This window comes from Passer montanus, unplaced genomic scaffold (assembly GCF_014805655.1).
Source record: "Passer montanus isolate IOZ18808 unplaced genomic scaffold, ASM1480565v1 scaffold1, whole genome shotgun sequence".
Classification (NCBI taxonomy): Eukaryota; Metazoa; Chordata; class Aves; order Passeriformes; family Passeridae; genus Passer; species Passer montanus.
The window spans coordinates 14,483,768-14,507,457 of NW_024356504.1; the positions used below are offsets into that span (position 1 = coordinate 14,483,768).

A 23,690-nucleotide genomic window follows, 5' to 3' on the forward strand; every position below is an offset into this window, starting at 1 on the left:
TTTCTGGCACAGGAGGTAGCACTCCCTAACACCTCTCTGGCCCTGGCCAATTTAGGGCACATAAGCTCAAGCACAAGATATTTCCTTGATCAATCACTTGCAGTGCACAAGCTCCCATATCACTCAACAACAAGTCTGAAAGTCCTCAGGGAGCAACCAGGTTACAGTTTCCAGTTGGGCTGGCTTCTCCTTTCAGTAAATGACATAACTTCCTTGCTCCTCAGAGCTTATGTTTTGGAACACTGCACTGTGGTAGTCTAATGACACATCTAACAATGTGCACAAGGTCTCTGTGACACCTGTATTGTAAAGTAAGAAGATGTTTAGTTACATCCATTTGGGAGTAAGCTCCCACAGATGCTTCCTATTTCAGTAGCATATTTCCTTCATTCTAAAGGTGATGATGTCTTAGCCTTTATCAAGAGTTCTTTGTTCAGACAGTGAGATATTTCTAATAGCAGGAGGGCTGGGAGCTGTCAGAAGTGAACGTGTAGAACTGCCCTATGATTTCATTTCAGTTTTGACTGGTGAAGAGGAATGGGTGTGGGTAACTCCAAGATGAGTAAAGTTTCAGTCAGAAACATTTTCAGAGAAAAAAGATGGGGAGCAGCTTAACGTTCAGAGCAATTATTTGGCACTCACATCTCTGTACTCTCTCCTCATGCGTCCTTCTTCAAGAACAGTTTTGTTAAGCCTGTGCCTAAGGCCTTACTAATGCTTAAGTCCTAGATTTTCTGAAGGAAATTGCCTTGTGCTGGGTAACTTTTTATTAAAGTACTTGCTCAAACTAAGTTTCTTACAACTGTCAGGGACAAAAAACACCAAATCAAATACTACAAGAGATAAGTGCATTACAAACACTGGGCATCTCATGGAAATACAGAGTGTTTTTTAATTATACTGCCTTTGTCCAAGAAATCTTCCCTACATTTAAGTTTTGTCACAATAGAAAGAAGAGACCAATCATGGTTCACAAACTAATCCTTATGGAATTGAGAATGAATGGAGTCAGTTCAGGTTTGCTTTAACATCACTTTAATGTTGAGGGAGAAGCTTCTTTTAAGAAGCAGCCATACTTTTGGCTGGACAAAGCCCAGAAAGGCTGCTGTCTGAGCTAAACAGAAGACAGACTATTAAAGTCTGTGAGATGAAATGAGACTACAATACCTCTGTCTCCTCTTAGCAGAGATCTGAGTTCACTGGCTCTGGCTTCACTTGAGGGACCAGTGGGCACATTTATGAGCTTCTCTCCTTCAAAAGACCATATATTGCTTACATGTCCTAGAATCAGCAAGTAAGTCACCCCTGCATACCTGAGTAGGGATGTCCCATTGCAAATACTGAAACCCAATACAACACCAGGACTTTACTGAATTCAAACCAAGATCAGTTGTCTTGAATAACCCAGGAAGCTGACTAGGAAGATATTTAGTATCGCACCTGAGAGGATCTAGTGAATCCCAAAACAGAAAAACACTTTCCTTCTGTTTTGTATTTCATTTGCTCTTCATCTTCCTTGGAAAAAGGAACTATATCACTCCCATACCGAAAACCTGGAGAACAAGAGAAGAGCATCTGGTAAGCATATGGGCCTACAATTTTAACACTGAAATTAGCTCTCTGAATATTTTAACAATGCATTCATGCCCCACAGCTACATTCCACACATGCTCATCAAATTACTTTCCCTGTTAGCAAAAAAAACCCAAGCACCCATAGACACATTTTGTACTTCATGAACAGCAGTTGCCCTCCTTGTACATCATTTTATGTAACACAAGTACTCTCAGAGAGCAGGAAAGAAAATAAGGGAACATCTTGCCTAACAAAGTTACGCTCACAGAATAGATTTAAGCAAATCAGAATAGATTTCAGCAAACAGATTGCAACACTCTCTGCAAACATAATACAGGCAACCTCAAACATACCACAAATCATACCACTCGAAATGACACCAGAAGAGATTCAGAAAATAAAATGTACTAACAGTAGAAGCAAGGTTTACAATGGAAAACCAAAACACTCTTGTAGGCATAACTGGTCTTTTTATATATTTCTGTATTTTACTTCCAATCCCATACATTACAGTATATATCCACAAAATAGGGAGCTGTAACTTCTTAGAGGTATTATCTGCTCCAACTGCTTATTCTCTTATCTCAGCTTCCAATATCTTCCCTGTAATGTCATCACTTTATTATGTTGCCACAGACTAAGGATGATATGCTCAGGTGTGAAGAAAGCAGAAGGTAACAGAGATAAATTCCTGTATATGAAAAACCTATAAGCAGATATATTTTTCTACAAACTGAAAAGCAAACACACAGAATGAAAGAAATTTCAGTGCGGGTGCTGCAAATACAAAATATTGTCTAATTATGACATTTCTCAAAAGATTCGCAAAAGTCCAGGAGGCATCAGTAGCTCTTTTAGCATTAGAAATACCACAGCATTGTCAGGGAAATCTTTTATCTCTTTTGTTCACATTGAACTGCTCACCACTTCTTTTTACTAGTATCCCAAAACTACTTACTAACTTAAGCAGTCAGAAGATTAGCTGACAATAGTCGCAAATCCTTCAAAATGCATTCTCTGTAAGAAGTGAATTTTTTTACACAGTTTTGAAGTTGTAAAACATAACTAGACCATCTTTTAACCACTTTTTTTCTTAAAGAAGGTTACATTGTCATTGGAACTTGATCTGATACTGCTATGAAACACCTATGAATGCTAAAATTGAAATAGATTAAATTAAAAAATACAGCTTATTCTAATTTTCAATTTCTGTTATTCATCTTACAGCACTCTTTATACTGTTATCTGAATAGTTCTGCTCTTTACAGTTAATACACTTGCCCTACTTGTGCGGGATTGAAACAGCAAAGGAAAGGAAAAAAACTAGTAACAAAATATATCTATACAATCACAAAAAAAATGAAACAGATTTGCTTAACTCAATTTTTAAAAATAAGTAGGCTATTTCCTGCTGTTTCTGGGGCCTGTAGTCTTCTAAGGAAATTAATCTCCTCAGAAAGAAGCTGCAGGTCATAAAAAGTATGTTGCGTACCACTACTTCAGATTGATCCTGTTATAGTACAGCAAAGCTAGTACTCCTGAACACTAAACCCTCCTTTGATGGCTTCATCTTTCCAAGTGCAGAATAACTAGAGCAGTTGCTCATCTACAAGAAAGCAGCACTAAAAGCATTGACGTTATCAGTACAACTGAAGATCTAAAAATGGAATAGTGGTAGCAGAACTACTCACTACAGAACTGAGGTATGGCCTTCCACAGCGTGCAGTTCAGAGAGCTGTAGTGCCTTCTAAGCTCCATCTGTTCTGCTTATTGTTGTTGTTAGTTCTATTATTATTATCATTCTCATTGTCATTATCATTCCTATTATTATTATTGCTACTACTGGCGAAGTAAGATTTTTCAAAATATGTGAAAACAAAGAGTCTCATGTAACAGTCTCCGTGTTCCACCAGCCTACAGGGCTCACATTCTAAGACCACAGTCAGGCTTCAAGGTATAAAACTAAGGGGCCCTTATGTGACCTAAGAGACCAAGCCATTATCTTCCCTTTGTCATCAGGGTGCACATAAAGATGTCGTACCTTGAATAGTATCATCTTTCTGAACCTCTGTCTCATCATCATCATTCAAGCAGTAAACAGTTTCTTTTTGCACATCCTCTTTTCTGAGGGTTTTAGCATCCACAATTGCCCAAAGTTTTTTCACCCTCTCTTCTGTGACCTTGGTATCAGAATTCAAAGAAAAGGAATGTTTAACATTTCAGTGGGATCCAGAGTACTTACCAGAACACACAAAAAATCCACAGGGCTCACATTCTAAGACCACAGCCAGGCTTCAAGGTATAAAACTAAGGGGCCCTTATGTGACCTAAGAGACCAAGCCATTATCTTCCCTTTGTCATCAGGGTGCACATAAAGATGTCGTACCTTGAATAGTATCATCTTTCTGAACCTCTGTCTCATCATCATCATTCAAGCAGTAAACAGTTTCTTTTTGCACATCCTCTTTTCTGAGGGTTTTAGCATCCACAATTGCCCAAAGTTTTTTCACCCTCTCTTCTGTGACCTTGGTATCAGAATTCAAAGAAAAGGAATGTTTAACATTTCAGTGGGATCCAGAGTACTTACCAGAACACACAAAAAATCCTTAGCCTGAGTGCAGCATTTTTTTGCCAATAAGGAACTAATAAAGACCACCAAATAATGCATCTTTGGCTGCCACCACAGTGCTTTCAGCACTGCTTCATCTGTATGAGACCTAACACATGGAATGTAGCATATTGACAGCATACCTGTACTTCTTATTCATTAAACCTGTAGGTTAAGCCATTTGTGGAAGTCTTTGAATCACAGGATACCATGTAACTTGCTTGCTATGCAATTTACTACCTCCAACTGTATAAATACTTTTGACAAAGCATTAAGGAATATGTTAAAGATACAGTAAGACTCAACGTTCACTCAGTTTGCTTGGCCAAGTTTTCCATCAGGCTTACTACACTGCAGGATAAAAATACTTTATATCACTGCAACTTCCCCAAAAGGCAAAAAGATCCCAGATGCATTATGGGACTTGGAAGGGAAAGAAGGAATAAGTATTTACATTGAGTGAGTATTTCCCAACTACAGAGAAATGAAACTGCTTTCTTTTCTCTCTGCTTAAGTGAAATTGATGGTATAGCTAATACATGAGAAGAAAAATGTAGAGCTGAGCAGAAAACAGTAAAGACAGAATAGTTTGTCAGTATGACTGCTGTATGACCTCAGGCCAGTCACTCAGTTCATGTCGCTTATTCTCCCAAACTTAGTTTATTTTGTGTGTAAACATCTTTGGGAAGGGACATTTTCTTTCTGGCTATTTGCACAATAGCCTAATAACAAAATTATTAATAACTATAAATAGAAAGTGGATGTCTTTCAAGGCTAGTATACCCAGCTCTCAGACTTCAGATATATTTCATCTTCATCATACCAGGCTCAGTCTCATGTTGAAATAACAAACCAATTAAACTCCATCTCACCAGATCCATCAACACTGCCACACTACACAGTTACCCATTAACTATTTTATAACTAGAAATTTGCACTTTTTCTGCCTTTAAACACACTTACTTGTTCCTAGCACTGATTAAAGGAACTATATAAATTGTAAGAAACAGACTGGGTCCAAGCTTTGTCAAACAGTACAAACAAGCTGAAAATCAGACCTTTTATTCCAAGTCTGAAATAACAACAGATGTGATTTGAAACAATGGCTGGTAAAACATTTACACCCACCATTTTACACACACATGTCCAAAATTCTTCTCATGCCTAGGGCTTAAAAATATATATAAGTCTCACATATCACTGATGCTGAATGTAAATCTTCAATCACAGCATTCTTAATCAGTGTCATCAACTTCAATACCACCAAGTGCCAGCACAGACAGCAATTACTCCTATTTCTGTACCTTAAGAATGTTAGTTATTTAACATGTATGGTGAAGTTAAAGTTGCTGTGGGAACCAGAATTTTAGATGTACTGGCTTCTAACCAAACAAAAATCTCTATTATAATTATCTCAATGTCGTTTTATCTTTATTTTCTTAGCTTTAAGGGAAAAAATAACATGTAGTTGCACCTAACTTGCTGCCAAATTACACGAGAACATATGACCTTACACACTTACTGATTTGTAGGCCACAATCCTTATAGACAAATTAGGACCAATAGTGAGCTGGCAGGGCCAAGGCATAGGCTTCCTTTCCATTTTCTTAAACATTGAAAGACGTTCCAGGCTCTCTCTAAATGAAGGAATCAGGAAAACAGCAATGAACTCTGGTGAACTGTAATAAAGTATTATAGACAATACACTCTCCTTAAGGAAATGCAGGAGTCCAAACTGTTCCAGCTAAGATCACATAAAGCAAATAAACTGTATCAATAATCTTACCATTACCCACTGTCAGAAAAGAGAATGACAAAAAGAGGTGGTACAGAAGATTATCCCTATCTTGAGCCTTTATGATGGTGTGACTTAAAGGCACTGTGTTAGGTCTAGTGATAAAGCCACACAATTGCTTCTTAAGCATTTTCCATTTTTCTGTGTTCATCCAATTAGGGCATGTAGCAAACTGAACAACATAAATTAGAAAAAGCTCTCTAAGTGGTAAAATGCTTTCTATAGTGAAGCTGAAGAAATAAAGAATCCAGTTTCAATTAACGGGATTTTGTTTATGTAGAAATTAACTTTTGACACTTTTTTTATACAGTACTAGTGAACTCATTAATTTAAGGGCATTCTGTCATAGTGAAAGAAGTTACTTCAACTATTTCTAGCCTAAACAGCACATATATCACATATACAAGTTCAAAAAAAAAGGAACTGTAATGAATTTATACTGAAAAGTGTTAACTTAATTGCACAACTTTTAGCAATGGAGTCCAAAATTAACAACTCACAGTAATTTATAATATGTAATTGTGAATTCAAATAGTCTTGCCCCCCAAAACAGCTTTCAGCTAATATAAACTGTATTGGCAATTTGGCTGTAAAATTGCAACACAGAGAAAGCTCATTTTTTTTTCTTTTATTGCATGATAAAGCAAAGAAAACAAAGTTGAACTACTCTTTTTTGCATTATGATAAAACCTGGAATTCACCATTCTCTTGATTAAAGAACTTGTCTGGCAGAAATCAAGATCAATTCCTAAAATGATCAGTAGAGAATTCCACTTGGCATTCTACTTTTCAGGTTTCCTAGTACAAACAGGGTTGGGTTGTTTTTAAATTCTAAAAGCACAATGAAAGGCAAAAAACCACTGGGATTTTAATATGAGATAAACAGTGGATTTCTCTTTTAGTTTTGTTGTGGGTTTTTTTCCTTAGGGAAAGGAAGATTTTTTTTTGCTAGCAATAAAGACATCAATACAGTATTCTAAAAAAGAACATGGTACTACCTCATTAGGAGTACTGCAACACATACATTCAGGGAGGAGTACAAAAATCAAATACAAGTGCCAAATGCCAAAAAATGTAATTTAAGCTCAATTTATTATCTCGGTCCTTTATATTTACAGAAGAAAAATGCTGCCTGTAATTAAAGATGACCCAGTCAATTAAACCTTGCAAACGTACATTTCAGCTTGTATTTTATGAACACAACCTTTCTCCTCTGCTCTGCAACCCCTTCCTCCAAAACCCAGAGGCAGCAGAAGTACCTCCTGTCTAATAGGCCAAGTATCATAACAAAAAAGAAAATCACAACAAAACCTCCTCAGTCACTCCTGGCATGGCTAATTTATTTTTACAAGAGTTGAAATATTTTTACCAGCAGGAATAATTAATCTAGGAAAATGGAGAGTGTATCTGCGTTGGCCAATTATCATGACAGATTTGCAAAGCTGACTTCTTAAAGCTTGATAAGCAACTTAATTGCATCTCAAACCTCACATACTCTTAAACAACTTTTCCAACTAAAGCTTTAATCTACTAGCCAAATGCCTATTTATCCTGAGATTTTGGATTTCCCCTGAAAGTATGGCACAAAGACAGCTTGTAAAGTAGCAAGAGTCTGTGATAAAAAAAGTATAAAGAGGCCAAGCCGCATGGTAGGTTCATGCATATGGATTATCCTAAAGGATAAATGGGCCAGGAAAGATTCTGCTTTTCTGTGCAGTCTTTGAAGCAGGGACAAAGCCTGCTTTTTTCTAGAGACTCAGACTGCTCTGTTGACTAGTACAGAACACAGACACAGTGACACATCTCTTTTCACTAATGCACAGTAATGCTCAAGGAGCAGCTCCTCTGGCTGCTGAGGTGCAAAGCTGACCAGCTGAGCTGGGGGGATGGAAGGAAGGAAATCCCACAAATAAACTGATGAATTACAGCATACAAACCTACAGGGACAACCCTCATCTAAAAATTACCTTTGATAATGACATTACAGCTGTAGTCTGCTAAGCTTCCTGAAAATCATATTGTCTAAAAGATCACTTTTTGTAATTGTAGAACAGAACTACTGAGACAGTAACTTCAGTCTATGATAAGGCACGCAGGTGCATTTTGCCTGTTTCCCAACTAAGACAACACCTATGTAGAAAAGTCTTGGACATATCATTAGGTACAGTTTTCAAGAGATACACAAACTTTTATTCTTTCATAGGGAAAACAAGAAGTGAAAAATCATCTTTAAATTCTTGCATTCCTAATGCAAGAAAAATAAAAAATAAAAAAATATATTGTTTGTCACAGTGGCACTGTAGACTGTGATTAAGGAGAAGGATTCAACAAACAACATTTACTCAAAGAATTCGTGGGAGTTTATCAAACTAGAGAGCTAAAAGTAGTCAGCAACCAAGGAGCAAAGGCTACCATTAAATGCAGATATTCAAGCTGAACTATGTCACAAATTACATCTCTTTGTAAAACGTTTTTGAAATTACATTTACAGAAATGTTCCCTCCAAAATCCTCCAACCCTAAAGATGGAAGAAAACTGTTTTTTTATTTAAATACAGATAATTAACTTTCCCCTCAAATCTCTACACTCTTTTACTTATTCTAAAGCCACTGAAGAAGCTGTATGAAGGGGATTGAGGGTACAGTAAGTCATAAAATTCACTGACTTCTGATTCCTGATTACTTAACTTCATCTTTTGCAGAAGAAATCAGTGAGTGCATCTATAGTACAATAACCAGGACTAGCCAAATTTACCTGAAAGTATAAATTTCTTCCAGCCCTCCTTCTTCATCCAAAGTATACATGAGCTTCCTCACCACGTCAACACCTTGCTTTTGTTGTTCAGTTAAACCCTTTATTGGAGAAGAGTTTCTGTGCATATGAGCATGTACACTGGCACTTGTATCTCCACTTCCATCATCAACACTCACTGGGAATGGCAGACTAAGAACAAAAGACGAAGCAGTTAGTTTGACTTTCTTCCTTATTAAAAGAACCAAGCAAAACAAAACAAAAATGTTCTCAGGATCAACGATTTCTATCTAGCTGCAGACAGATGTATAAAGAGCCAAAGGACTTGCAAAACAAATTAAGCAGTATTTCAAGTCTACTTGGCCCTGGTAACATCTTGACCAGAGCAATGCACCAGTTCTGGGTATTGTGCATCAATAAAGACATCCACATACAGGAATAGATTAGACAGTAAAGTCAATGCTGATTAAAAAGCAAGATCCATTAAAAGATTGAACAAAATAAAGCTCGTAGAGAAGGGAATTAGAGGGCAAGGCAGCCTTAAACAAAAAAAGCTGTTGCAGAGAAGTAGGAAACAATCAGTTCTTTGTATTCTACCTGCACTCCAACCACATCATGGAGTCAGGTCAGATAGTCAAAAACCTGATAAAGGCATTTCAAACTATAATCTCAAAAACCAACTGCCTGAGGAGAGAGAAGAGTCTCCATCACTGCAAATCTTTATCAGAAGGTTAGACAAACACTGCTCAGCAATGACAGACATCACCTGACCCAGTCTGAAGCAGAGGATTGCTCCAGATGACTTGTTAAAGGCTGTTCCAGGCCTGTGACTCTGTATCAGCTCCAAATGCCAGCAAGCAGGACATTCTCTGCATGGAGCTATTAGGTATTTCTGGAACAAATGTTATTCTTTGAGATTCTAATAGCTTACAATGCTGGGTGAATGTCTGACTGAAGATAACACATTTTTTCTGCACTTCATGATTCAGATTTTAAAATCTAGCCAGGGGTTATAGATAAAATGATTTTGCTGCTCTTCAAAATACAAGAGTGTTAACTAAGTATAACACAGTAGAGAAAGATGTGCAAGATCCTCACCTCTGTGCCTCAGAAAACACCTGCAGATTTTTCATCTGATCCAGTTCTGAATGAACCACATGATACCTTTTACCACATGTCTACAAAGTGAAATAATTTTAGCATTGTATTATGTTTCCTAAAAAGCAGCCTACATGTCTCTACCATACTTCCACCTCATTAGTCCTCACTAAACTTATCCATGAAGCAACAGACAATAAGCAGAGTTTACATTATGCACAACAGTGTCACATACAGTAAAATTAAAGATCAAGCTTCAACAAAGTGATACCTTTTTAGGAAGCAGATTCCACTGACAAAATATAGAAATTGTATTTTTAAGCTGATATGGCAACACCAAAAAGCTTCAAACCTCTGATAGGTAAAGTTAGGCTACATTCACTATACAATACCCAGAGACTACTGTGATGAGAAGTACGTAATACCCAGCACTACACAGTGCTCAGCATGTGCTTGGCACCTGGAAACAGGGAGGAAAACCAACTCTCTGCTGCAAGTTACAACCTAGTCTATGATCAGGGCATAAGAGATAGAAGCATAAGTTATAACAAAAGGTTTAGCAAGAAATTTTTTTAAACAAGTGTTTTACATTTGTGCAAGTAAAAATCAAATAATCTTTTGCTCCTGTGGCTGGGAGACAGGATGCAAACCTGAAACCAATGCTGAAACAGCAACATTTCTTTTCTGCTTCACAGACAAGGGAGCAGCGGCTGAATAGCAGGGCTCCAAAAGATGTACTCTGACTGGCAGAGGTACTCAGATTCATGGTGATGCACCTCTACTGCCTCCAGTGCCAGCAACAGCTCAGATAAGCCAGGAGGGGCACGTCACATTGGAAGGGTAACTGTTTTTCCTGTGTAGACAGAACCCGATAGTTCTGCATCCAGCCTCCCCTAAGCAAAAGCAAAGATGTTTTGTGAAGGATCAGACCATGATTTTCAGTGACATTTTCCTTCCTAACCCCTCTTTTATCTTCCAGATGGGTTGGCTAATGGCTCAAATGAATTCATTATTAAGTTCACAACATTGTTACATTACAGAATGCTGCATCTAGGTAAAAGCACATGGTCAGAAGTAAAACCAGAGCTTTAACTTTCTCCTGTGAAAGTATTTATTATAATCAGCCACAACATTTTTAAATAAATGGCTTTTAAATAAACTCCTCTAGAAGGCCAACAGCTTCCATTGGATCAGTGCTTATATCTACAGCATGACAATCAAGGGATTCCTGTTTGAACACTGAAGACATTGCTTCACTCTTCCAAGCCCATCACTGTGAATACAACCGTCCTCTTTAAACCTGCTCCTCTACTGACACCAGAATCAAGCTATTAACATCTGCAACACTACATCATTATTTCTTCCCAGTGATGTCCTTACCTAAAATGATCTAGGCTGACAAAATCACTGTTTCTGAGGCTATTTTTAGCTTATTGCTTCCTAATTCTCTGCTTATATTTTTCTTTTGTCTCCCATTTTACACTTTGGCTCTAAGCTATAAGCTCAAGTGGAGAAGAAGCCATCATCTTAATTTATTTGCACATTATTTAACCAAGGGAACTTGGCTCATCAGTGGAACTCAAAGTACATATAACTGACAGAAATACTTACAATAATCATATTACTTTGTACACCTCTGAAGAGACCATACTCCAGCAGATCACCAGCTATTTCAAGATAATTATTAAGAAAGAATAATTTTCCTTTAAAAGATGGCACAATACATAACAGCCATTTTCATACTTACAAAAACTGAAGAGAAGTTCCTGTTTTCTTCAAGTTAGCAATGATAATTCCCAGCTGATCCTCACTGACAGGACTATTAAGGTCTGTAAACAGTTCAATGTGTCTCTTCTCACATTTCTTTCCTCTTAAAATAGAGAAAAACATTTATACATATTAAAAATACTATAAGGTTATTTTAAAATTATTTCCTTACAAAATAATAACAAAAGTAATATATTTGTAATTACATTTACCAAAGAAATATACTTGTAAAATGAAATAAAGCAAATAAACCTATTTGGTAGAAGTTGTTATATCATAGGTTATACTATTCATCCTAAGTGTTTATCTTTATGATTCCCCTTTCTCCCTCCTACCCTAAAATTGAGGATTCTAGCCCTGTGAGTGTATAAATCACTAACTACACCTAAATGAATGGAAGTCTGCCAATTTTCATCAACGTGGATAAAATGCTAATAAAATATGTTAGGCTGTTTATGGATTACACTGGTTATTTCCTTTGCAACTGTAAGTCTGTTCTTGTGAAAATGCATTTTAAATTACTGTTGCTGGTGGGGGTTCCATTTTAGTAATCTAATTCAGTAGATTCATTGGAGAAGATGGACTTTCAAGACTACTTAATATACTAAGAAGTAGTAACAATACAGATCAGGAAGACTAGCCAATGACAGAATAAAATTCAGTTGAACTGGCACAGTTTTGATCTGGATAATCAAACATAAGAGGGATTTTCTTGAGATTTTACCCTCTAGTATTTTCTCAAAGGAAGGAAAACTCCATATCAAAGGGGTTGGTGTATTGGTGTATACAGGCTACAACAAAATCCAGTGTTCCACAACTATTCAGGACTATCATGCCATAAATACAGTAATTTTCATTCACAACACAGTTTTAACCAATAAAGGGATACAGCTTTCCACATTGATTAGACTTTATTCATAAAAATATAAATTGCATCACCAAGTCCAGTCTTCTGCACTCACAGTTAGATCATATAACCTTTTTAGAAACATGATCAAACTCTGGTTTGAAAGGAAATGCAATTACCTTCCTTTTCCTGCACCACTAGTTGAGTGTTAGAAACACCTTGCCAGCCTAACTACATTCACTGATAACTTTGTAACACTGATGTCAACATTTTTTCTCAGCTTAAAGAGTGTTTATTCCTATTGCACCTTTATTTCCCACAGCCTGCAGATTTACCAACAGCTACTTCATCTCCAACAGCCTTTAAATTTCTAGGCTTAACAAATTCACCTTTCTAGTTCTGTTTTCTTTTTTCTTTCTAAAATGTGCCATCATGTTTAAATTCAGTAGCCCTTTCCTAAGCATTTTAGCATCCAGATTAACAGTTTTTGAAAGCAGAACACAAAGCATGTGACAGCAAGGGAAGGCTTTTTGCCTTCTATAATGGCACTAACACTCTCATGGCTTCACTACAGAGATTCCAGTTGCCTCAGAAAGCTCTCCAGTTGTCTGGGCAAGTCAAATGTCTCATCAGGATTCTTTGGCTGTAGTGTCCTGTTTATCTTTAATGTTTGCTTGGGTTTTTTTCATAAAGCACTTCCCACTTTACATACAAGACTGACAAGAAAACATCAGTGCAAAATCAGACTTTTGTATAAGCCCTCATAAAGCACTTCCTACTTTACATACAGTAAATACAAGACTGACAAGAAAACATCAGTGCAAAATCAGACTTTTGTATAAGCCCTCAGGTTACATACTCACATTGTCTGCTTCTGAAGCAAGTCCATACACACAATAATAGCATCCAAAACTAAGCAAAATTAAGAAAAATCTCAGAATATAGTGTTTCTCATATAAAACAATTTTACATTTTCACTCCCTCTCAAAGACTGACAAACATGCATTTTAGTTAAGAAATACTCTTTTGAGATAAAGACTTTTCAAATAACTGATGTGCAAGAGGTTCCTATACAACTTGTGTGTATTGTGATCTTGTCCCTGTCCCACTTACCCAATGGAACACTAAAAAGACTACTTCACATCCCAGCCTCTCAATTGTCAATGAGAGGCTGAAGTCCATGAAGAAGCAATCAAACTTTTAGAATGTTAATCTGAATCCACCAACAAAAATTCAATACATATAATTTTTTCATGCAAGTTTTTCTTTGAACCACCTGCATCTGACAAGCTTTTAATTTCTTCCTCATCACAATGTCCATTGGGATGTGTGAGCCAGCTGAGTTTCCATCTGAAACATCTCTGACTGTCTGGACACAGCTCACAGGAATCGTTTTAGGGCCAGAGAGAGAACACAGGAAACTGAACTGAATGTAAATGAAACACATGAAGGAACACTATGTAGATCACCCTTTTAAACTCTTCACCTTACATGTAACTAAGAGCAGAACACATTCAAACATGAATGTCATTCAGACCAGGGAGTAATATTTGGCAATGTTAGAAATACTTTATAAATAAATCAATCTGGTAAACTTCTATTCTGCTTTCTCTGGAGTAGAGACAGTTTTCTTCACAGGAGCTCACACGGGGCTGTGTCTTGAAATTGTGCTGGAAACAGTGATATTAATATAGGGATGTTGTAGTTGTTGGTGAGCAGTGCTTGCAAGAGCCAAGGCCTTTTCTGGTTCTTGGACCACCCTGCCAGTGAGGAGGCTGGGAGGAGACACAGCAGGGACAGCTGGTCCCGACTGACCAATGGGATATCCCACAGCCTGGCATCACACTCAACACGTAACACTGGCAGGAAGAAGCAGCAAGGGGGTATATTCAGAGCTCCTGTGTTGGTCTTCCCAGGTAACTGTTCAGTCTGATGGAGCCCTGCTCTCCTGGAGATGACTGAACACCTTCCTGCCCTGGGGGAGCAGTGAATAATTCTTTGTTTTGCCCTGCTTGTGTGCACAGCTTGTAACTTCCCTATTAACTTGTCTTTATCTCACAAGTTTTCTCCCTTTTACCCTTCCAGTTCTCTCCCCATCCAACTGGTGGGGGAATGAGCAAGTAGCTGTGTGAGGCTGAGTTGCCAGCTGGGCTGAAATCACGACAGCCTGGTTTCTGGAACTTCTGCTGACTTACTTCATAAACAACATTTTTATTAAAAAGCATAAACCAAGTTCTGTAATGCTATTTTAAAAATACATGCCTTATTTGAAGCCTAAAATTATATTACTATCTTTGTTCTCTCTAATTAACAGAACACTTCATAACAGCAATGATTCTTTTTAAGGCCAAGGCTACATCTGTTAGCCTAAAAGAACGTCAAAAAGCAGCTAAGCCTGCTTTTGGACAAACTTACAACCACAAATTAGCTCAACTCGGATAGTAGTTAAAACTTGGGAAGCTGAGCCCAAATTTGCAACACTGACTTCCTGTCTCCTACGTAGCTGAATCAGCTCAAGAAGTGCTCTTCAGTAAAAGGATACAGTCTGCTTGTTTAGAGCCTGCTTTAATCACACTTTGAATGTCTTCCAGCAGATCAAAATCTGGCAGCATTAGTGATCTATGTACAGTAATGTTTTGGTATTGATCCTCACTGGCAAGGCCATTTCTAGTGCCATTAGTGCCAAACAGAACTACAGCGACTTCATCTTTACTCTCAGCAAAAACCTGCAGATACAGAGAACACAAAAAAGGTATAAAAACACAGGTAGATTCATACACAACTATGTTAGGCAGATTAGAGCAAGCTGAACTTATTCTGAAGCATCAATTACAATGGATTTACTGATTTTTACTTATTCGGTGCTATCCTCTCAAAATGTAAACTTACAGTGAGACCACAAAGTTAGACATGATTAAACTAACAAATTTACAAGAGGCTATCTGGGATAAAACAAGTCAAGTTGGTTGATTCAGTCCTCAAAATGAGTCTTCTGCGTGGCAATTAGTAAGTGTTGAAATATTTTAGAGAAAGAGAAAAGCAATTCTTTTCCCTAAAGTTTCTGCTGCCCTGAAGAAAAAGGGTGACCAACCCAACTGACACATCTCATGCACAAAAAATACAGCTGAAACAGAGAGCCCTGGCACTCCTGCATAAACAGAGACTAATTCTCACTCATTCCTCATTTATTTCAATTATCAGAAAATGAGGAAAATGTTTCACAGATGTTTTTAACACTTATGAAGTCACACACACCTGTCGCTGCACAAACTTTGTCATAATCTTCTTGGCTTGCTCAAGTGAAGACTCTTCACCAGGGGAAGAGCTGCTCATTGTAAGGCCTACATCCAGGCACAGCACTGTTGCCACCTGGAAAGAATGAATGAGAATAAAAAATAAAATACAAGCACAATTACTTAAAAGGGTACATACAGAACCTAAAAATCAAACTCCATTACAAGTGTTTTGTTTTACACTAACTGTTAATAAGAGACAATGGTAGAAGACAGAACTGGTATAACTGTCCTGAAAGCAAAACAATTTCATCCTGTACCATGTTCCAGACATTTCAGTGAAATATACAAAAAATCCTTTTACACAATAACCTGTAAAGGGCATGTAATTTCTACACAATCCCATGAATGTATTAGGGATCTAAGGGCTCTTCTGCACCAGAAAATTAAACAGATATTTTAGTTGACAATTGGAAGGATGAATTCCAATTTCAATTTAGGGGCTTAAATCCCTCATATTAAATCTATACATTTGCATTTCTGATCACCTCTTTAGCTGATTATACAAAACACTGCCCAAGTCTGCCCGTGAATTGATTTATACACTAGAATTACATAAAATTGTTTTTTGTAATTTCTCATTTCACTCTAAGTTCCTCTAAAGTTGTTTCACAAACTTCCCTTATCTTGATTAATCATCCAGATGAAGGTAGTTGCAAGAGGCATTCAGCAAAATGAGGCCCTGCATGTCCAAGGCCAGCTCAAATTCATTCTCATGGATTAAACCAAAGTTCCCTAAATATACATCAAAACCTTGCTTGATGGGCTACCATTAGACTAAATTACACTGACTGAAAAAAACCTGTTTGCCAGAACACAGGAAAGTCAGGTATTATCTAGGCTAGAGCCAGATGACTTGTTTTAAAATACAAAATATATCCAATTCCAGAAGAAATTAAGCTGACAAAAGGATGTGAGCAATGATCCTAAGTCTGTCAAGTGACAGAAGATGTAGATTCTACAGAGTAAAGTGGATGAACAGCGAGAAAAGTTGTTGCTCTAAGACCTGAATATGGCCTTGCAAGCAACTCCAAGTACCTGCTGAGCAGCAGAGCTCCACAAGCAGGTTACACTCAGTCTCAGCACTCTACTCCTCACCCTGCCTGCACCAGGCTTGCCTGGGAGCTGGGAATAAGTGCCTGAGTCAGCCAGGTCTGCAGAAGCTCAGAGAGGAGCAGAGGCACTTCCAGAGGCTGCACTGTGCTCTCACAAGAGCCCAGTCAGTGCCCACTCCAGCCTGAGGAATTGCTGTATCTACCACAGCAGCAGCTGCAGACCCTCGGCTTGGTGCTGTGCTCCCTGAAAACACACAGCGGCTGGCAGCCAAATCCATCCTGTGTCCAGAAGGGTAAAATTCTCTTCACAGACGGCAGAGAAGCGGGTGCAGGGTCCTGGGCGACACTGGCCCGAAGCTGTGGCCTGTGACCAGGACAGCACCGTCACACCTGAGCCACAGCAGCCTGCTGCTCAAGGGCTGGTAAGGGCGATACGGAACGCGCCTGCCTTCATCTCCGGCCCCTGGGCGCTGAAGCCGCTACAACAAAGCAAAGGCAGAGAGGGCTACAGCAGCGCAGATAAAGCTGCGCTTAAAGCCTTTACTCAACTCCCCTGTATCACAGGAGACCTGAACACAGCTTTCACCAATAAGTTCCCTTAAACGCACCACACACAGACTGCACTTTCAACAGAGCAAAACCAGTTCTACCATTACTCTAGCAACAGCAATGCCAGTAGCTGCTGCTGCTGCGGGAGATGCACAGTGCTCTAGAGCAGGAACACCGATTCCCTCTCAGCTATTCGGCTTTGCACCGGCGGCGGCTGGGCGGCCAGCCCGGGTGCGTGAGGGTAGACCCGGGACACGCCGCCCGGGGAGCCCCGGCCCCCGCCCTCACCTTGCCGCCCGCCGCCATCGCGCTCAGCGCTCCGCCCGCGCCCGCCCCGCGTCCCGCCGGGAACACGGCGGCGGCGCCTCGCGTTCCGCGGCGGGGGCAGCGCCGCCTAGCGGCGGAGGGGGGGCTCGGGCGGGGCCGCTCCCGGTGCCGGCTCGGGACGGGCTGAGGGGAAGCTGAGGTGGGCACGGCCGGGCTATGGAGAGGGAAGGGAGATGTCGGGTGCCCCCGCATCTTCCTCCTCAGGGCTCGCCGCAGCCCTCCCTCCAAGTGCCGCATCTCGCAGGCGTGGCTGTCATTTTGGCCGCGGCTGGAGCGGAGCGCAGCCCGGGACGAGCCCGACGTAGCTGGATGGGGTCCCTGAGGAGAGGCAGGTGCCAGGGGCTCTTCTGCCCTGCCCTGGAGCACCTCCCGGTTCCCCCATCCCGATGTAACCCCGGCTGTCAGCCCAGCCCCACAGGCACCCACTTGTTCCCCACAGCAGCACTGGAGAGACAGTCACAAGGGTTAAAGCTGGAAAACTCGTGGGTTGAGGTAACAACAGTGTAGCAAGAAAAGCAAGAGCCATGCACACCAGCAAAGCAAACCAAGGCATGAATTCACTGCTTCCCCAGGGCAGGCAAGTGCTCAGCCACCTCCAGGAGAGCAGCACCCCAGCACATCTAATGGTGGCTTGGGAAGGCTCCAAATATCCACACTCCATCCCTCCCAACAGCCCCTCTTCCTCCCCTTTATATACTATCATGTTATACGGTCTGGAGTACCCCTTTGGTCAGCTGCGGTCACCTGTCCCAGCTGTGTCACCCCCACTCTCTTGCCAACGTGGCCATACAAAAAGCAGAAAAGGCCTTAGCTCTGTAAGCTCTGCTCGGAAATACCAAAAACATCTCTGTATTACCAACCCCATTCAGCACAAACCCAAAACACATCCCCATACCAACTGGTGCGGAGAAAATGAGCTCTATCCCAGCCAAAGCCAGCACATCACCCCAGAGGGGGTGGCTCCAGGGCTCCCCAGCCTCCTCTTCATGGCACCTCAGAGTCCCACAGGACACAGCCTGCTGGAGAGCAGTCATTCCCCTTCACCACTGGGACAGGGATTGCAGCTGTCTGAGCATCCCAAAAGTTGCATTCTGTCAGGACTGTTCCATTAAACACTGGCACAACACTAGCTTTCTCCCACCATTAACAACAGAGAGAACTTCTGAACCACACTACATCCAGGCTGTTTTTTCAAACTGGAACCCAATGATTTTAAGAAGCTCTAATAAAACAGATGCTATATCAGGTATATCTTGGTGCCACTGGTTATTAAATCATTAGAGATGTATGAGAAGGCAAGTATTGCATCACATGTATTTAATACTTCTTGTTCTGCAATACCTTCCCTGTATCCTTTGAGGATGTCATTACCAGTGTCTTTCACTTCTAGGCATATCTCAAAACCCACATATTATCTGTAACTATTCTCAAAACAGAGCTCGATGTGGGGATACTAGTATAGCTACAAAAGAGTAAATCTTACACGAACACTTCAAAAATCTTGTACTTGAAGACGACCCTACAAACACAAGTGTTTCTTTTTTATACTGACTGATGTCTGAAGACAAAAATCCCCTTTCCCTCCTTACTACATTGTCATGCTTTGGGAATAGAGGTAATTGAGGGATTCTCTCTTCAAAGCACTTTGCATATCAAAGGAACAGAGCTGCTTGGCAATGTGACAAACATTTTAGGGGAAACTGGTAGACAAAAAACCCCAGTCAGCTACTGCCAGAGAAAATCTTACATTGTCTTCCTGAATGTCTCTAAGGAGATTTCAGATTAATCAGCCAAGGAAATCCGGCTGCTTGCTATCGTTATTATTATTCCTGATGTTATCTTAGTCCAAAAGCCCTCCCTTGGCTCACAACTAGGCAAACCCCACTCCAGCTGATTTCCAACATAGCTTGAATTCTAGGCACAAGACAGAAGATGTGCACACACACGAGGAAAGAATAGAGAAACAAGAACTCATCAATTTCATCAGCAATAGCTTTTCACACGCCAGCAGAAAAGCATTTTGCAAGGTATCATGATCAATTAACATTTTATTTTTATGCTGGGGTTGGAAAGTAAAAACTCAGCCCTGACTGCTGGAACAGAATATTGACATAAAGCCCTTCTCTCTGAATCCTAGATTTGACATGAAAGCTGAATCCCAGGCTTTGGTCCAAGTTCTTGCAGCTACAGCTGTAATTGCAAACATTACTTAGGGAAACCCAATTTGATCCAGAACTGGGAACCTCTGATTGCAGGAGGTTTGTGTGCCCAGCCCAGGTACCAGCATCCTATTTCCTTACAAAGTCTGAGTAAAACTAAAGACACCTTTAATAATGAAACTCCATCTGTGATATTTCTGTCCTTTAGCTCTCAGTCTGACATAATTGGGGGCTTTTAGCTCTCTGGCAAAATACACAAACAACAAACCCAAACATTTCCACGCCACGCCTTCATGCTGCCAGATTTCTTCAGGGCTGTTTCCACCATTCAAAGGAAAACTGACTAATCATTCCTGAAACAAACCTGAATCCACATTTCCCTTTTCCTTTGCAAGTCTGAACAGGGCTCCCTTATTGGTAATCATCAAATCTGACTAATCAGCTCCATCTGGGACACTGGGGCTTTGTTAGCCTGGATGAAGATTTGAGGATCTTTGCTTGTAAAAGCATGGAAAGAAAAGGCCTGTGATTAATGGTCTGTTTCTATTATATAGAATGCCAGTCTCTGGGTATAAATAATAAATATGTGACATCTCAGAGGACTCGGGATCCAGGGTGATCAGCTGTAATCTCACTCACACCAAAGTGTGTCCCACCTCAGTGTCTGTGAGGGTCTCACTCATTGCTCTGCTCATTCCTTCTTTGGTTAATTCCCGTTCCCCCTCCCCAGACCAATCCTGGATTAAGTAAACACACTCTTGGGAAGCAGCAATGAATGGTCTGCTTTGTGCTTAACTTCACTCAGTGCATTTACAAGGCAGCAAGGAAAATGGCTTCCCAGTTTTTTTACAAGAAGGAATGTATTACCCAGAGAGTTATAGCTGAGACCCAGCTGCTTATGGCATCTCTGAGCAAATGTAAATTACTTAAATGTAAAAGTAGCAAGATGACTTGGCCTTTCTCCCTCTTTACTCAGAGGGTAAAACTTTGGATAAATGCCTGGTGGAAAGATGAATACCACAACCATCTGGGATCTAGCCCAATAGCTTCATTGAAATGGATACATGAAGCAGAATTTTCTACAGAAAAATAGAATTAACTTTGCAATCATTACCTATTCTTTGCCTGGGATGATACATAAAAGTGGGTGCTGACTGCAAACTGAGGAATTATGAACTGAATTTTCTACAAATAAACAAAGCAGGGCAAACACACCGTGTCACCAATCAGCTTTGTATTTCCATGAGTGCAAGCTTGGCAGCAGACTGGAAGACAAAGTAGATGGGAAATTGGCACCCAAAACAAAGCAGAGCTTGGAAGCACATGTGTTAGCATCCTCCCGTGCTGGGCTTTGTGAGGTGTGTAGTTGTCTTCTCCCAAGAGGTCTTTCCAAACACCTGCTTGAAAGCACATGCCAAAACTGTGGTGCAGACTAATACAAGTATTTATTATGTGATTAGTGATTTCTTATGGCCTTTCCCATGGGATGCAAGCCTAACTCACAGTGTTTGCTTAGTTGCTTCTGTGGACTACACCTGCAGGGAAAAGTTTTCAAAAGATCCACTCTCTAAAGCAAATCTGGTCTTTGACTTTGAGGTTCAGCTCTAAGTCCACAGGGCTTGTTCTCTGTCCATGACTCAACAACATTTGGCACATTAAAACCTGTGCCTTTAATAAAAGAAAATAACTGGAAAATAACTTCTGGAAATCCTTTGGGGGGTTTGACAGTTTTCATCTGTTGGTCTACCTACTTTGTCCATTTTCAGTTTAGTTCATGCAATGCAAAGAAATGAGCCTCCTAGGAAACAAAGACATCATTACTGCAGTAGGAAAATCAGCAAAATAGCCAAGATGGTACCACACCATCCAACCTTGCCTGAAAACACCAAAGAAAAACATAGGAAAGTGATGTAATGACTCGGGGTGTGTCCTGCCAGGCACATTCCCGTAATGAGTAAGGAGGGTATATCAACTCGGGGTGTGTCCTGCCAGGCACATTCCAGTTCAGGGGCTCCTGAATAGTGTCAAATGGATGGATCACAGCTGATAAACTATTTCAAAGCAGCACACCCAAAATACCTAATCCCATAGAACTGCAGAGGGGAAGCAGCTCTTCAAATTCTTCAGCATGAAGCTGAGAGACACAGGCTCCATGTTTGCAGTTTGTCTCCCACAGGGATGTCACTGTCACTTTTTCTTGTCACTGCCCCCACCCCAGCTGCTGAATTTACAGCCTCCTCTTTCCCTTCTCCAGATTATGCAGTGATTACACATTTCTCAAGCAGAAAAACACCCCTTCCCCTGGCTGTTGTACACCAGCAGAGGCCTTATCAAGAGATGCCACAGAGAGAAAGCATGAAATCACAGGCCAACAGTATTTACAGCCCATTTCCCCCCCCATGTTGTTTTTTACCTTTTCCACACTGTCATGGAGTCACACTTGAGAATCACACTCTTCTGTAGCCTGCATGTTCTGTCCTGCAGAATTGCTGCCCATCCAGTAGTTCTTTCACATGCTGGTTTTTATTTCCAATGAACTAAACTGCACATATGTCTAACAAGTTGAATCCCGGTTTCTTTCCTCTTTCAATCCATTTATGAAATTGCAACAATAATTTTTTTTTTAGCTCTTATCTTCTCAGCCATGGTGCTCACCATCCCCCTTATTCTGGTGACATTTCCAGATGTCATACAAACTATTTTGTCTTCATCCAGGTCACAAAAGGACACTGCACAGCCCAAGGTGGCCAGTCCTGGGAATAACCACTAGGCACAGCTTCAGATACATCACTCCACCTGCTTTTGCAGCTATTTTGTCATGCACTAAAATGCACAACGCTTCCCAGCCTGCTCAGGAGAATTTCATTTCAAACAGCATCCAAGCCTCACTAAAGAAAATAAGGAAGGTGGGAGGACAATTTAACAACAGTTGTCCTTAAATCCCCCTGGTTTTCCTTTTACTTATTATGTTCTGAGTACCTACTAAAAGTTTAATTATTTGCTACACTACTTTCCACTCTCTAGAACCCAGAGAGCCCCTAACTCCCTGACACCTTTGCCCTGTCTCATCCCTTTTCAAAGTAGATGCTATATTTGTAATCTCACACATGACTTTCAAGGGAAATCATTAAAGCTTGCTTTGGCCAGTTTTATATTTGCCTTGGATGGGATTCACCTGGCTCAGCTGATTTGAAAAGATCTCCACTGCAAAGCTCTGACATTTCCTGTTTTATCTCTAATCACTCTTTGCTGCAGATGTTAATTGTGTTGCTGCCTGATTGCAGATGACCTTTGTAAATGGACAGTTTTCCACAGCTGTCAATTATTTAATTAGCTCAAAAGGCAGAAGCATATGCTGTGGGTCCAAAGGTTTCATCCCAGCTGAATCTCATGTAACTGTCAGGAGGAGACTATTTAATGTAATTTTATTTTCTCTATTTATTTGTTTCTCTGTAAGTAAAGAGAACATTAAAGTTGCAAAAGTCCAGCTCCAAAATAACAGGAATTTCTGACATTAAAGTTTCTTTTCCAACCTTAACCAAGTATTTCTCTACACTGTGATACAGATTCAATGACAGGACCAGCTACTTTTTGTCTGACAATGTCATAGTCTATTTCAATACATATTGGGATAAAGTTAGGGCTGTGCACTCAAGGAGTCATGAGACTCTTGCCTCATTTGTTACAAAAATCGGGAGACAGAAAGAGGAAATTCTTATGATTATGGTAACTAAATGGCACTTCAAGAATTAAACTCTGGTTTTGTTCAGCAGATTGCCTATAATTTGATTTAGGTATCACTTGAACCAAGTCTCTCACCAGTAAGCACTGGTTGTGTGAATCACATTTTCTTAGTGCTCAGTTTG

At 40.1% G+C, this 23,690-nt stretch overlaps 1 protein-coding gene across 1 annotated transcript in view; it reads right to left on the bottom strand.

Moving 5' to 3' along the window:
• The window catches only part of XRCC5 (X-ray repair cross complementing 5), a 48,825-nt gene extending 31,159 nt beyond the window's left edge, over nt 1-17,666 (bottom strand). Inside the window, exons 1-9 of the mRNA XM_039701189.1 lie at nt 17,627-17,666; nt 15,697-15,810; nt 14,984-15,167; nt 13,305-13,353; nt 11,575-11,697; nt 8,733-8,921; nt 5,706-5,820; nt 3,962-4,100; nt 1,441-1,553 (exon numbers count right to left, since the gene is read on the bottom strand). Of these exons, the coding sequence (XP_039557123.1) occupies nt 1,441-1,553; nt 3,962-4,100; nt 5,706-5,820; nt 8,733-8,921; nt 11,575-11,697; nt 13,305-13,353; nt 14,984-15,167; nt 15,697-15,810; nt 17,627-17,644 (1,044 nt within the window). The 5' untranslated portion in view covers nt 17,645-17,666. The remainder of the gene's footprint in view (nt 1-1,440; nt 1,554-3,961; nt 4,101-5,705; nt 5,821-8,732; nt 8,922-11,574; nt 11,698-13,304; nt 13,354-14,983; nt 15,168-15,696; nt 15,811-17,626) is intronic.
• Nucleotides 17,667-23,690: the final 6,024 nt, after the last annotated feature.